The sequence below is a fragment of the Zootoca vivipara genome, chromosome 6 (genome assembly GCF_965207765.1).
Source record: "Zootoca vivipara chromosome 6, rZooViv2.hap1.1, whole genome shotgun sequence".
NCBI classification, from domain to species: domain Eukaryota; kingdom Metazoa; phylum Chordata; class Lepidosauria; order Squamata; family Lacertidae; genus Zootoca; species Zootoca vivipara.
Window position 1 is genome coordinate 22,044,986 of NC_142589.1, and position 16,368 is coordinate 22,061,353.

At 49.0% G+C, this 16,368-nt stretch overlaps 1 protein-coding gene across 2 annotated transcripts in view; it reads right to left on the reverse strand.

Annotated features, from left to right (window-relative positions):
- Positions 1 to 16,368, reverse strand: part of CAMTA1 (calmodulin binding transcription activator 1) — a 671,800-nt gene that overhangs the window by 50,875 nt on the left and 604,557 nt on the right. For both annotated transcript variants that reach the window (XM_060276129.2, XM_088671772.1), the window contains exon 6: positions 11,455 to 11,608. In XM_060276129.2, the coding sequence (XP_060132112.2) occupies positions 11,455 to 11,608 (154 nt within the window). The remainder of the gene's footprint in view (positions 1 to 11,454; positions 11,609 to 16,368) is intronic.

Consider the following 16,368-nt stretch of genomic DNA (forward strand, 5'->3'; position numbering starts at 1 on the left):
GAGATGAGCGCGCAACCCCAGAGTCGGTCACGACTGGACCTAATGGTCAGGGGTCCCTTTACCTTTACCTTTACCTTTACCCGGATACTTAGAAAGTTGAGGTCATTTTAGTACGTACATTTTAGTATTTTAATTTTTGCGTGTTTTAAAGTATGGTTGTGATTTTACTTCTTTTTGATTTTCTTGTTTTGTCTTTTTGTAAATTGCTTTGAGGTTGCTGTTGGTTTCTTTTTCCAATCAAGCGGGTATATAAATTTTATGAAACAAACAGGAACATCAATAAATAAATAAATATCATGCAACCTCTTACATTTTCTCTAAACTACAGTTCACAAACACTGGCACATCCCTGGATTTCGCAACACGTCAGGGCATGTTGCTGAATGCATGACCTGACCGGGAAGATCTGCCTGTGGTGACTTGATCTCTGATAGCTCTTTGCTAAGCATCTGTATCCCTGCTATTTATACAAATACCCGAGTGTTGCCAATACAGAAGACCCGGAGGGAGGGAGGCGGATAAACAAAGAGGCATTTGTAATACAAATGAGCATTGTGGCCCATGCCAGGGTTCCACAGCGATTAGAAAGAAATGGAAGCCGGAACAGTTTTCAAGCCTTGCGTGCCCTGTGCAGATAATAAATCCTGATTTGGTTGGCTTGGGGCACTTGCAAGACGGTCATTATTTTCAGGGTAGGATTCAATTGCCTATTAGCAAATTCAGGCGGCAGTCAAGTGGGAGACTTTGAGCAAGAGATCCGCTCCCCCGTCCGCTCGACATGAATGCTATAAGAAAAGGGTCAGGAAAATGTGGGATAATTCTTGCAACATCGTCTCACCTCCCCACAAACAAATCAAGAGAGAATGAATCCTCGCTGGGTGAAGCTGTGCTGAAGCAGAGCAGCGTGGAAACAACCCCCCCTCCTCCAGCCCCAATTTTATAGGAAAAAAAAAGATTCATTCTTATTGCTAGCCACATGGTGGAGCTCCTTGACCAGGCTGTGATGAGGCTCTGCTTGCTTTGATACATAAATGAAAGCTTTTGCTGTTAGTGGTCAACCCCCCACCCTTTAAATATTCTATAATCACCAAGATTACAGACTTAAGAATTCCGTTGGCTGTTTCAGGTCTGTGCTTTGAATAATTAGGAGAAAACAAGAACACAGTGATTACGGATGACTGACATGGAGTAGCATTTGCTGGAGGTGCGAGCTCGGCCTTTGATGCACGGAAGTGCAACGTGGCAGGCGGACAGAGATTCAGTTGTCAAACCACACTGTGCAAAAGAGCAGACAACGTCGTGTGTGACAAGAGAGTTCCCTGAACATTCGACGTCACCGAGGGCTGAGATGGAGATGATCCCCTTGAGAGGAGGACGGGGAAGCCCTTTGGCCCAATGGATGCTATTGAGAACATAAGAAGAGCTTGCAGGATCTGGCCAAAGGGGGCCCATCCAGTCCAGCATCCTGTTCTCACAGTGGCCAACCACATGCTTCTTCTGGGAAGCTGACCCTGAGCACAAGAGCACACTTCTCTCCTGTGTTTCCCAGGAAATGGCGTTCAGAAGCATTTCTGCCACGGATAGCTGTGGGTGCAGAACGTAAGGGTTTGGGGTCTGCAAAGATCTGGCCTTGTAATAGGCTGGAGCACATTCAGCTCCTACATTCTTATATTCTCTCTTAGCGTGTAAAAAAGAAAGTAGGTGAAAGAACGGAGCATGTCATGTCAAAGGTTTTGACTTCAGCAAGGATGATTTCCCCACATTTCTCCTGTAAAGCTAGTTCCCTGTGGTTTCTTATTAACTAGTTGTGACAACTTTGTCATCCATATAAAAAGCTGTTAGCTCCATATGTAAGCAGAAAGCCCTATTGATCGGTTCAATAGAGATTCTGGCTGATAGGTGGTGGGGCATCACAAAATGCAATAGCCTTAAGAAACAAGAGTCTTAGTCAACGTGAAGGCTTGATTTCCTTCCACAGTGGAAGCATAGCATAGTCACCATGACTAGTAGCCACTGATAGACTTGTTCTCCTTCACGAATTTTTCCAATCCTCTTTTAACGCCATCCAAGTTGGTGGTCATCACTGCCTCCTGTGGGAACGGGTTCCATCATTTAAATCTGCTGCATGAAGAACTTTCTTTTATCTGTCCCGAGTCTTCCAACATTTAGCTGTCTGGAAGAACTTCCACCCCCTCACACCACACACTTCATCCAGCACCTCCAAGATCCAATCTCATGCAGGACCACTCCAGGTCTGTCCCATCCTGGGTCTCATCTTCTGACAGCTGCTGGACAGGTGCCTCTTCCATGCTTACAAGCAGGGCGTGGAGGTGATGTCATTTGTGCATTGGGTATCCAGAGCTGTACACTGCCCTTGAACATGGAGGTTCCACTTAGCTAGCACGGGTAGCAGTGGTTGGGAGCCTTCTCATCCATGAATTCATCTAGACTAGGGTGGTCCAACATACGGCCCTTGATGGTTTGCATTGTTTTAAACATCATCATCATCATCATCTTATTTGTATGCTGCTTTTCCACAGTTAAAAACAATGCTCAAGGCGGCTTACAACATGACAAGATTTACATAATTACAAAAGTCATGAACAATAAATAAACTACATCCAAAAAATACACAACCAAATGGAAAACAAATTCCACATAAATCAAAATCTAAAACTAAGAATACAGCATTAATATCACAGTTTGAATGACATACCGTAGGTAAAAAATAGCAGCAATTTAAACAAAAACCAAAAACAAAAATGGAGCCTTCTCTGCCCAGCAGCAGCAGCAGAAGTCCTTTATGGAGCCCGTCAGGCCCCACCCTAGGCCAGGTGGTAAGTGGCAGGACTGGGGCCCTCAGGTGTTCAGCAGGGGAGTCCTCTTGAGTAGCAACTTCATCTTCTTGTGAGTCTCCTTGAGGCTTTGGTAGAAGGCGACTAATACGTCTAATGAAGCACCATCATTATCAAAAGCTCCCCAAAGAACAATGAGTTTTAAAACTCAGTAGCAGTAGTAGGTGATATATATATATATATATATATATATATATATATATATATATATATAACCATCTGGTCTAGATACAAAAGATTAATAAAACATCACTCCACCGTGTACTGGAAATGCGAAAATGAGAGAGGTGATCCCCACCATCTGCTGGGAATGTGATGTTTCAAAACAGTATTGGAATCCCAGCATGTTGGATAATTATCCACTGGCTTCCAATAATCCATTTCTGGGCAAGGTACTGAAGCATGTGGTGGCGCCACATCTCCAGAGGTTTCTGGATGAGATGGATTTTCTAGATTCATTTCGACATGGTTTTAGGCCTGTTCTGGGACAGAGATGGCTTGGGGTCGCCTTGGTGAATGACTTGTGCCAGACATTGGACAAGGGGAGTGTGTCCCAGTTGGTTCAGCTGGACTTCTCAGTGGCTTTCGAAACCATGAATCATGATATTCGTCTGATCCACCTTGCTGGGATGGGAGCTGAAAGCACTTTTTTTACAGTGGCTCCATGCCTTCCTGGGTGAGCAAACCCAGAAGCTGGTGCTGAGGGACTCCTGTCTGATGCCTTGGCCGTTGGCCTGCAGGGTGCCACAGGGTTCTGTCCTGTCCCCCAGGTTATTTCACATTTACATGAAACCACTGGTAGAGGTCTTCCAGAGCTTTGGGGTTGGGTGGCACCGGTACAGTGGTACCTTGGGTTAAGTACTTAATTGGTTCCGGAAGTCCGTACTTAACCTGAAGCGTACTTAACCTGAAATGAACCTTCCCATTGAAAGTAATGGAAAGTGGATTAATCCGTTCCAGACGGGTCCGCAGAGTACTTAAACCGAAAGTATTCAAACCGAAGCTTACTTACACCGAGGTATGACTGTATGCTGATGACACCTAGCTCTATTTCACCTTTCCACCTAAATCCAAGGAAGCTGCCTTGGTTCTAAACCAACGTCTGTCATCAGCAACTGACAGGAGGAGGGTGAACAAATTGAAACTTTATCCAGGCAAGACAGAGGTACTCTTGGTCAGTCAGAAGGTGGAACAATAGGGCTCAGCCTGTAATGGATGGGGACACTCCTTGAAGGCAGTTTGGGCATGCCCAGATCTCTGTGGTGGCCAAGAGTGCATTTGTCTGATCTGGCCCCAGTGGCACACACCTTAGCTTCACCACATCTGGAATACTGTAATGTGCTGTATGTGGAACTGCCTTTGAAAAGTGCTTGAAACCTTCTGCTGGCCTAGAGAGCTGCAACCAGACTATTAGCTGGGGACAGCATAGGAATCCCTTCTTACAACAGCTCCACTGCCTTCCGGTCTGTTTCCGGACACAATTTGAAGTGCTGGTTATGACCTATAAAGCTCTTTACATACCCAGGCTATCTGTCAGGAATGCTTTGATGGTGTTTCCTGCTTGGCAGGGGGTTGGACTGGATGGCCCTTGTGGTCTCTTCCAACTCTATGATTCTATGATTCTATGAAGGACATTATTCTCCCATATGAACCCGCCCAGGCTCCGAGATCTCCTGGGAAGGCCCTGCTCTCAGTCCCACTCCCCTCACAGGCATGTTTGGTAGGGATGAAGGAGAGGACCTTTCTGGTGGCCACTCCAAGACTTTCTGTGTTTTATTTGTGTTTGTTTTAACTTTTGTGAGCTGTCTTGAGTTCCATTTCTGGTTATTCAGAAACAGAAGCAAAGGGACAAAAGCTGCTTTGGGAGAAAATGGAACAGTTTTGTTGAATACAGCAAAAATTAGTGGTTGTGGCCGAATGCAATGCCTCGGTTTGTATTTCACGAAGAATGATCCAGTTAGTGTATTTTAAGTTAGCAATGCTGAGTCTTCAGCAGGACAATATTTTTTCCTTCATAATAATAGTAAATTGTGTTCTGTTTAAGCTTGAAATTTTATAATGTATTACATAAATGCTGATATGTTGTGTTGATGATGATTCTTATGGAAAAAATACTTTAAACCAACCAACCAACCAAGCACAACCAACCAAATGATGGGTGAGTAATGCTATTTCAGAACTTCTGAATCCTGCTCCAGAAATGGCCACATTGAAAAGTTTGCCACAATTTCCATTAACTGCTATACGTATATATATATCATTGTCCTGGACTTAAATATCCTTGTTGCTGTTATCTCACTTCCATCAACCAAGTCTAGTGCATCTTCCGCATTCTCTTTCTGGCACTTCCCATCAACCCATTCCTTGCCTTCTCAACAAATCCATGTTATGCAAGCAAATACTTTGAAGGCCACCTTATGCTTGGATGCCAAAGCCCATGACAAGTGGAAAAAACGGCAGTGCTAAAGAAGAACTGTAGGAGATGCAGAGCGGCCGATTGTTTGTCTGTGGAAATCTGGGGCTTGGGGCTTTGGAAATTGAGACTGGAGCATGGAATTCCTCCTGCGGACGCCGTGCACTCCTCAGGACTAAACACCACATTTGCTGTGACAGTGGCAACTGGTCCTCAGGGCAAGGCAGAGGGAAAGCACAGGCCCTAAATTTTCACAATTCCATTATAAAACAACAACAACCTGTAAAGTCGGTAAAATTTGTGACAGCAGCACCCGAGGTATGAGACCCAGAGAAAAGCATGTGTGACTAAATCTCAGGGTCTGTGGCAGCCTGCTGTGAAAACCCAGCTGGCCTTTCCTTTATCTTCTGCCTTCCCTTGCATTCTTTTAATGTTCTGCCAGAGCAAGCCATCCAAATCTGCCTAACATTTTAGTTTAGGTGACTATTTCCACACATACCATCAAGCACCCTCGGCCAATATGGACTCCTTCCTGCCTGCCTGGGAGAGGCCCCATCACAGCTACAACTGCCGCAGAACCTGCAACCCTCTGGGGTCTTGCTTTACAGAACTGGAAAGACGGTGGCAGTGTCAAGGCCACCATCGCAGCTCTCCTGGCTCAGTTGCCTTGCAGTGCTGCTGATCAGATGGCCTGGCTGGAGCACATGGAGTTCTGCTTTGCTAATCTTGTTTCATCTACCAGATGCCTCCAAGGGCATCTGCAGATCAGCTTGGAGAGCTCTCAAAGCAAGGATAGCGGGGAGCAGGAGGGGAAACAATTAAGCACAACGGCAGGCTGAAGGCCGAGTGCTTGGAAGTAGCTGACAGGTGCCAACTGCCAGGGACTCGCACTGTTTCTAGCTCGTGATAGCAGCTCCCTCCACAACTCTCTGGAAGTGGGCTCCTCCTTTCCAAATACGGCCATTTTGCCTGACCCCAAGTGCCACCTGACCCAGGCTTCAAAATCTATCCCCTTCACAAACCCTGGGTGCCACCCAACAGCAACAGCCTAGCACAGTGCTACACGAACCCTCTAGTTCACTTGTCCTGTGCAAGGCTCAAGGGAACCTCCAATGTCTTGTCTCCTTCCGGCCATTACCATCCTCACTGCCTTCCCTTTGGCTGTTTGTGCAAGACATGACCCACCTTCTGATCGGAGAGCCAGGCTGCCTGGCCACCCAACCCTTGGTAGCCACACAAGTCTAGCCTTGAAGTCCGCAAAGAAACTTGGTACTCCTCCTGCTCTTCTCGGAAAAGGCCCATTTTGGCATTTTCTCTCTCTGATCATGTCTCTCTGGGTCTCTCTTCTCGCCTCCCCACCACATGTGCCTCTAGGGCTCGGTTGCCCCCTGCCAGACCTCTTTTGCCCTCTGCCCCTCTCCTTTCTCCTGGCTTTCCCTTTTCCACATGACACGTCCACTGAGCTGTCAGTTCAGGCCATGTCTGAGCTTCAGAAGCCTGCACATCTTCAGCTGTATCCACTCTGCAGACCTGCTAACCGATTCCTGTTTTGTAATACTATACATGCAGATTGGGTTGCTCACCAAGAGCTGCAGCTAGCCTGCATCCTATGGCTGATCTACCCCTGTTAATAACGTAGAATGTGCCTTCCTTCCCTGTGGCTTATTGTGACTCTTGGCTCAAGATTCTGAACGGCACACCTTCCCTGGTAGTGACATGTGTTGGCATCCATGTGTGGGTGTGCACATGTGATAATGGACATGCATCAACACGCCCTGTCTCTTTTTCCCTGCCTCCTGCTTTCAAAATCTAGACCAGCCTTCCCCAACCTCCCTTCTCCAGATGTTGCTGTTGGGCTCAGACTCCCAGCAGCCCTAGCAGCCGGCATGGTCAGTGGACAGGGAGGATTATGGGAGTTGTAGTCCAAGGTCAGGTGAGCACCATGGCTCTACCCTTGATGCAATTTGCTGCCCTCTTTGATGGCACTATATACAAATAGCGAAGTTGAGAGGCAGATTCCCTCTTGTATATAAATAAATCATCATCATCATCATCATCATCATCATCATCATCATCATCATCATCATGTGTTTCTACTACTGGCTAATTCCACTTCATTTTCAACAGATCAAAGCACCTGCATGATCTGCCCTGCCCTGCCCAGCGAGCTTCCTCTGTGGCCAGGACAGCAGGCACCCTTCCTTGCCAAGGGAAGTTTCCTTCTCCTGCCTGAAATTAAAAGCCATTTCTGGAGGGCCGATAAATTCTGCTTGAATCTGCCCCCAAGGAGGCAGCATCTGGACCCCGTAATTAAGTGGCTGGTGGCAGCGGAGGCTCGGCCAGGTCCAGGCACCAGAAGAGAGAGGGCTGACTCTGAGGCAGGGCAGGGAATCAAAGCTCACCTGCAGAAGTCTGTGCTTCAGAGGCCTGGAAGAATGAAGGTAATTGGGGTGGGAGGAAGGAGACTGAGCTGCATTATGCAACAGGTGAATGGCGGGGGGTTGGGGGCGGAGGAAGAAGAAGCCTCGCCAGTGAAAGCCTGCCCTGGACTCCTGGAGGAGAGGAGGAGGAGGAGGAGCAGGCAACACATTCAGATTCAATCACGGGCTAATCTCCTTCAGGGCAGAGAAATTTGGAAACATCAGGAAATCAAACTGTGAAGCCTGCGATAGAATGTGATTTATGTGGAAATGTGATGAAGCTAATGGGCTTGGCTCCTGGACTGAGCAGCAGGGCTCTGCTCTGGAACCCAATCGCAGGCCTGCCTGGCGAGGAGAGCGCTTGGCGCCCCCGGAATGTGCTCAGCCAAGCTCCACGCTCCCCCCTCCCCGCCGCACCGGAAGCCTGATCAGAATCTAAAGCTCCCACCCCGCAAATGCACACACACACACACACACACACACACACACACACATCCCCTTTCCAACCCGAGCTGCATTTCCACGGGAGACTCTCCCAGGATGCGCATCCATAAACAGGGACGTGCAGATGCCTAAGCAGGCCGAATAATTGGGCAGAACTTTGCGCTTCCCTCCCAAGGCATAAAAGAGATTTACAGCCGGCTTGGTGTCATCCGCACGTCGTTTTTCCTGACGCACTGCAGATTTTAAAGCCGGCTGCCACTTTCCCCCTCCTGAGGTGCCCGGCAGGCCTTGGATTGATATCAGAGATGCCCTCAAAAGTTTTCCAGCTCCACATCTCCAGCCCTGGGGGGCAGTTTGGCCCCTCTCTTTAAGGTCAGGGCTGCGCCGATGCCGCCTGTCACTCTGGCAGAGTGGAGCAGCAGCCCCAGCTGTTGTGTGCGCAGGAGCCAGGAAAAGGCAGAATCGGGGATTCTAGGGCCGCCCACCCAGTTTCTTGAGACTCTCGGCTTCTGTATGTTGTGGGGAGGGGAGCCTTCCGAGTGTAATAGCCCCTGATAGCTGCAGAATACACTTTCCATTGCACAGGCAATGCTGGAAACCGCAGAGCTTAAACAACACTACTGGGCGAGAACTGAGTCTGGGACCAGTCCTGTGAAGGAGCCTGAGTTGGGGATCAGAGAGGACAAAAAGACACCTGTGCCGTCAGCCACACACGTGTGAGAGACATTGTGGTGTAGTGGTTAGAGTGTCGGGCTAGGACCTGGGAGACCAGGGTTCAAACCCCCACCTTGGCCAAGTCACTGGCTCTCAGCCTACCTCACAGGGTTGTTGTAAGGAGCAAATGAGGATGTACACCACCTCGAGCTGCTTGGAGAAAAAGCGGAGATAGAAATGCAACAAATAAATAAGCTGTACTCCTGATCTCCCTTACTGGGACCTTCCAGAGTTTGCAAAGTTGCAGCTCCCCGCACCCCAAAGGCTCGCAGAGAGGACATGGCGGCCCAGGCTGATACATCCCCAGCTGGTTCACTGGACCAAGTTCCCTTGTGGGGAGGTGGCGCTGTGGTTGTAATGCAGCAAACTGGACAGCAAACTAGTAGTATCCTCGGTCTTTCTCTGTGGTCCATCACCATAAGCAGTCCCTTGATTGCAGAGATGATGTGGGTGGATCTTCTGGCAGAGGAGGTGGGGTTTTTATGGATAACTACAACCCACCATCTCTCCCCACCCTTCCGACTTCAAATGGTGTTGCAGCAAATACTCAGGTAGGTATACTGGATTAGCATGGGGCCATCCAGGTCTCAGTTATACACACCAGATTGCCCCCCCTCAACCACAATTGGATTGTGCATATACAGGTATACGATATCTGTATTCTGAAGATGCACCTCTTTACCCTGAGATACATATTTTAGAACCCACCCTATCCTTCTGATTTTGAAGTTAATCAATTTTAATATTGCATCTTTCTATTGTTGTAACCCCCACCCCAGGACCTTATACCATGAAGGCAGTTAAGAAATCAAATAAATAGTCTGTCTACGCTGACCGACAGTGATATTCTCCAGGGTTTCAGGCAGGATTCTCTCCCAGCCTTGGAGTTGATGAATCTTGGACCTTCTGCATGCAAAGCAGCTGCTCTTCCCATTATGGGCTCTGCCGCTTTCAGCCCAGCAAGGAAGCGGCCGCACTTTCTGGGTGTTCCGAAGCTGGGGTTGGCCGATGGATGGTGCTCCCTTCACTCTCCCCCGAAGTCCGCTTGCAATCTGTCCAGGCACTCCTTCTGCAAACACAGCCCTAGGCTCAGCAGGATTCAGAGGGGAAACACTTGCAATATCCTGGGAACGAGGCTCAGAAGCAATGAAGGGGACAACTTTGTCTTGGCCAGGGAGGTGGATCTGGCCTGGCTCATTCTCAGCACTTTATCCCGTTTCTGAGCCTTTTGCACAGGGGCGGAGATGCTGGAGGGCTAAAGCAAAGCAGCCGCTCTCTGTACGGGAGGAAGAGCTGCTCCAAAATGCTCTTTGCACTTCAATCAGTGGGCAGCCAGGAGGGGAAGGAGCCAAGGCAGCCCCCGCAGAGGGCAGCAGGAGGCAGGAGCCTAACAAGGAAATGCTTGTCAAGGCAACAAGTCAAACCTGCGTGGAACAGGCACATCTCTCTGTGTGAAGGCCAGGCGAGGGAGCCAGGCCCCGGGGCACAGAGGCCCTGGCTGTGTGGGCGCAGGTGTGGGTGCCTCCATTTGCCTCCCTGCATTTTGTCCTGCATGTGAGGAAGCCTCATCAGGAACCCGCTGCAGCATCCTTGGTTTGCTTTGAGGCAGCAGGCGACTGTTGTTATCGATGGCAGAATGGTTTTGATATCTGCAAGGCATGTAATGATTCTCACAAACGGCAAACGTAGGCAGCCTTTTGCTTTTCGGAGAAGGTGTTTCTTGGGCAAGTGCTGATTGCATCACCATGACTCCCAGGAGGCATAAAAAGGAGCCACTCAGACACGCTTTCCTTTTCCGTTCTTCAACGAGCAAAAAAGACTCACTAGGCCTTGAAATCTGGCTCTGAGAGGTGACATGATGGCCATCTTCAAATATCTGATGGGCTGCCATGTGGAAGATGGAGCAGGCTTGTTGTCTGCCGCTGCAGAGGGGAGGACCCAAGCCAATGGGTCCAAATGGCAAGGCAGTCCTAAACATTAGGAAGAACTTTCTGACAGTAAGAGCTGTTTTGACGGTGGGACCGACTCCCTTGGGAGGTGGTGGCCTCTCCTTCATTGGAGGTTTTTAAACAGAAGTGGGATGGCCATTTGCCAGGGATTCTTTAGTTGTGAATTCTGCATTGCAGGACTGGGTAACCCCCCCTGGGGTCCTTTCTCACTCTGCAATTCCATGAGTCTATCTCTTCTTCTTCTTGCACCCCTTGCACTGCTGAAATTGAGACAGGTATCTAATGGGACGGCAGCCAGCCAGTTTGTAGCTCAGTCGGTAGAGCAGGAGGCTCTTAATTTCAGGGTCGTGGGTTCGAGCCCCATGCTGGGCAAAAGATTCCTTCATTGCAGGGGGTTGGACTAGATGGCCCTTGTGGTAACTTCTGATTCTACTCTTCAATGATTCTATGACTCATAATTCTCCTCCTGCAAATTCTGCAGGGTGCAGGTTTGCAACTGAAGTGCATGCTGAGTGTATCAGCTACCTTATCCACGTGCAGGGGAAGCTCCCCTGTACCCACTCAGCAAGCAAACAAACAAACAAACAAACAAACAAACAAACAAAACCCCACAGGGTCCTACTGCTTCTGCGGCCCCAAGCACAGCAGGCCCTACTCACACATTGGCTTCAGCTGGCCAATCAGCTCCTCTTTCGTCCATTTCGCCCACTCCTTCTTGTCGGTGTTGATGGAGCACAGGATGGGGCCACAGGGCTTTCCACAGTCCTCGATGGCGGGTACATTCAAGTAGTGGACCAGCACAATGTCCGGGTTCTGCAGGAAGAATGGTAGAGAACACACATTGTCATCACCATCGCCAATATATTCTAAAAGACCTATTAGCATCATTATTTCTTAGCAAAATCATACCCGGCATCACCCGGGAATTCTAAGGCAAATTAAATAAACAAATCAGCGCAGTTTTGAAGCCAGCGGTTGAAATCAGCGCCGTTATGAGAAGTTAAAAGTCCATCATCTTAATTCAAAACAGCTGAGAATTGCACCTTGATCTCGGGAACCATCATACAAAATTTGGTCACAGTATATAAAGAAGTGTCCAAATACAGAATGAGCAGTCAAACCGCTTCCTGGAATATACAGCAGTTCTTCAACCTTTTTGAGTCCAAGACTCCCTACATTCTTCCTGCGGCACCCCTGCAGGGCTCAGGAGCCCAGTTATGTCACCCCTTGCCTGCAGAGCTGGCAGCCTCTCACCCCTTTTCAAACACCTTTCCCTTGTGGAATGTCCCCTCAGCCTCCTCTTCCTTTTCCTTGGGAGTCCTCTGGACAGATGCCACTGCTGGTCTCTGAGCTGGCCCCCCCTGCCCCCAAAAGAGATGTCTCATCACACTGCCCTACAAGGGCCAGGGACTTGTCTGTCCATTCCCAACAGCAAGGGCTGGTGGATTGGCTGGCTGGGCTCCCTTGCCCGCTTGCTTGCTTGCTTACTCCAAGGCCGCCTCAGCTCCTGGCAACGAGCACCCCCTGACCAGCCCCAGAGGCACCATTCATCTGGGCAGCTTGTAGCCAGGGCTGCTGCAACAAACAGCTGTGCAAGCCTTTGGGAGGCAGAGATGCAAGAGGCCATCAGAGAAGGGAGGGAAGGAAAGAGGGACAGAGGCCAGTGTTGCTCGCGGCACCCCTGACCATCATTCAAGGCACCCCAGGGTACCACAGCACACTGGCTGGAAACCACTAGATGATGATACCTTCCGGTCTATAAAAGCTCAAAAGGAGGTTTGCAACAAAAGCTGACAACATTAAACAACAAAACCGCTTCAGTTCCAGTTACAGGTAGGTAGCCGTGTTGGTCTGAGTCGAAGCAAAATAGAAAAATTCCTTCAGTAGCACCTTAAAGACCAACTAAGTTTTTATTTTGGTATGAGCTTTCGTGTGCATGCACACTTCTTCAGATACACACTTCTTCAGATACAGTGTGTATCTGAAGAAGTGTGCATGCACACGAAAGCTCATACCAAAATAAAAACTTAGTTGGTCTTTAAGGTGCTACTGAAGGAATTTTTCTATTTCGCTTCAGTTCCATTTCCCCCATTTCTGCATTAATTCGCAAACCATTCTTAGGAAAGAAGTTATGCACGCAAATTTACACACGCACACAAACTTATGTGCCATCTTGTACTCCTTTCCCTCATGAATGCATTTTGGCGAATATATACACACTTTTGCAAGAACACCCCCTAACATATAGTAGTTTTCTATGCTATTTTGGGGAGTATCTGCATTTCTGTGCTGCCTCGCAACATTCAACAAGGTTGCCAAAGGATGGTTGTGTGTCGGTTGGTGTATCTGTTTGGAAACTGTGGGAGCAGGAGGTTCGTGTAAAAATGCAAATGGGGCATGGATTTGCTCCCCAGCCCTGAGTTCCCTTTTCTCATCCCCAAACCGCTTCAAGGCTTACTCTGGGCTTGGCTCTATCCCAGGCTTTGGGCTCCACATTAAGAACTTTGCTGCCTGTATGGAAAGTTCCTTGGGGTTCTGCCCCAAGGAACCAGTGGACCCCCAGAAGGCATCTCCAGCTGGTGGTGCTTGGCTTCAAGCCAGGTGGCAATAATTTATTGCACCTGTGAGAGTAGTTTGGTCCCCGGGATGCAAATGGGAGCCCCAGAATGGGACGTCTACCCCTTTCCTCTGAGTTCAGTTTGTGCCCCTTCCCCCCAAGAAATAAACAATAAAGCAGCAGTATGAAAAACCAGGCTGCAATATAAAGAGCAGCAGGTTCAAGGACCCAGTAAAAAACAAAACAAAAAAGTTTTCGCCTGGCACTGGAAAGAGGTCAGAGGACATGACCAAGGGGGGGGGGTGAGGACCACAACTGGGCCCAATGCACAGTCATCACCTGCCCACCTCTAGACAAGGGGGTGGGCAGTCTGTAAGAGCACCCATGGGTGTGGTGGTGGGAAAGAGGTGCTGTTTTCCCTTAGGGGGATCCCTGCCTGAGGCAGACTAGGTGGGGCCCAAGATGTTTAAATGTAAGAGACGGCAAGTGGCAAACAGCTTATTTGTAGCAATCCACGTTTCATGCATCTTTGTTTTAAAATATATAAACTGCACAAAGGAAGAATCCAGGTTTTACCATTGTAACCAAGGTGACTCCATTTATATGTGACAAACCTGTTCTAGAGAGGCTGGGCATTTTCAAGAGGCACAAGAGGTGTTTTCAAGAGGCACAAGAGGCGTTTTGATGGGCTCTTCCCTTGTAAGGTGAAGCCAATGGAAAGTTTTTTTTTAAGCCTGAGAAGGTCAGCTTGGATGGGTGCGAAAAGGGCAACGGCCACTGAAATCTCAGAAGCTGGTGGGGTGGCCAGATTCTGGCTCTGAATTATGTAAAACAGGAAAAATGGCAGGATGAGTTATGCATGGGAAGAGAAATAAGAGGAATTGGGCAAATGGTTCTGTTTGTATATTCCAGGCAGGGTTGGTCATGCTCTGCTTTTCCTGGAGCAGAATCTGGATGTGTCTGAGCAGCCACCCAGCACCCCTAGCCCAGAGGGGAGAGGAGAACAGGACGGAAGACTGGCAGCCTCAGACATTTGCAGGACCTCAGCATACTCCTAGAACTGGGGGCCAGAGAGCTGGCAGCAACCACAGAAAGTCTGGTCCCGCCACAACAAACTTTCCGACAAAGAAACTTCTTCAACTTGGATGGTGGATAAATGAATAGTCTTAAGAACAACAAGGCAACCAGGAAAGAACCCCCACGACAGACAACAACGAGATTGAAAACTTGATTCCTCTCCCTGAAGTCATTTGCTCCTAAATTCCACAAACTTTAATGACTGTTCTGGAATTATTTATAAAAATAAATAGGATAATGGTGTAATTAAAACTCTAATGTTTCATTAATGTTGCTAGAGCAGGGCTTGGGAGGGGGATGGGGGGTCTGTGTCTGCACCAAGCAGCTCCCCCCCCCCGCCCGACCTCGCCAAAAGGGAGTCGCTTTGCTGCTGGTGGAAGGTAGCAGACCAGCAAATCAGCTCCCACACTAACGAGCATTTCTTCACTAATGAAAAAGATGCCGCCAGGCAATTAATTGCTTGTCCTTCAGATGGTTTAAACACACACCGGGGGCCTGAACTATAGGCTGAGACCAAGGACAGCAGGGAAACTGCCAAGGGGGCAAAACTGAAGCAGGGTGGTGGGGAAAGCCCTCTTTGCCACAAGTGAGTGGGGGCACAGGCAGGAACTGAGAGGTCGCCGGCCTTCCTCCCCGCAGAAGCTATCAAGGAAAAGCACACTCTGGGGTTGCTTCTCCACCCAGATGGGGGAGAGGACCTTGAAGGCAATCAATTAGAAAACAAATCACTTCATCTTCCTGCCCTGAAGAAGGGTGTCTTAAACATGCATTTGGGTGGTGTGATTCAACTCTCAATTCAGGACAAGGAGGGGGGCCTGATCCAGCCCCCTGCCCCAGTCAATTAGTTGCAGCCTGCAGAATGGCCAGGAGGACCAGGGAGCATTAGAAAGAACTTTCTGCTGGCGAGAGCTGTTTGACAGTGGAAGGACTGTCCTTCATGGGCTGTTAAGAAACCTAGTTTGTGTGGCCCCATTCTTTAGCTGTGATTCCTGCATTGCAGGGGGCTGGACTGGGTGACCCTCGGGGTTCCTTTTAGTTTGATAGTTCTATGATTCCATGATTCCCCTCTATAAGCTAGCCTGGTCCCCAGAGCAGGACCCTCCACCTGCTTCCAGCAACTGGCCTCAGATGCCGACTTTGGGATGCCTTGCGAGAAGGTGGTTTGAACTCCTCATGGCTCAGTCCCCTTTCCAAGCAGAGGCTTTAGATGTGAAATATCCGAGTGGGGTGGTAGAGGCCTCTTCTTCCGCAAGTGTGCTTGCAATCAGATGTGATGATGCAGGTGGGGCACTTAAGGCACACTGCAATGCACTCAGGCGGCAGTTGGACACACTGTAGATGCTGAGCTTCCAGATTCATAGAATCATAGAACTGGAGAGTTGGAAGTGACCCCTGCCGGTCATCTAGTCCAACCTCCTGCAAGGCAGGTATCTCAGCTAAAGCATCCATGACAGATGGCCATCCAGCCTCTACTTAAAAATGTCCAAGGAAGGAGAGTCCACCACCTCCCAAGGTTATAGGGCAATTATCTCCCCCCCCGCATCTTAATCCAAAGAGGAGGAACAACCTCTTGACCTTTCAATCAGTAGAGGAGGACAGCAAATCCAGCAGAGCCTGCAGCCATGCGTCCAGAGGGGGAAGGCAGTGTATGGCGGCCACAGGCAATTCAGCTTGCTTGAGGAACGGGAAGTGCCACCTATGGGTGTCCAACACTGACCTTAAGCTGGAGGAGAAGAGGACCTTTCAATCTGGACCCCCGAAGCTGCTGGGCACAGCCTCAGGAAGAGACCTGTTGCCTCTCCCGAGCCTCAGTTTCATGGATGTTTCATCCTCTGTAGTTTTTATCCAGCCCTTATTTGAAGGGCTTTGGAAGGGCATCTGGTGGGAATTTTGCCTCCTAACAGACCCATAAAGTGAGCAAATCAACCCAATGCTCGTG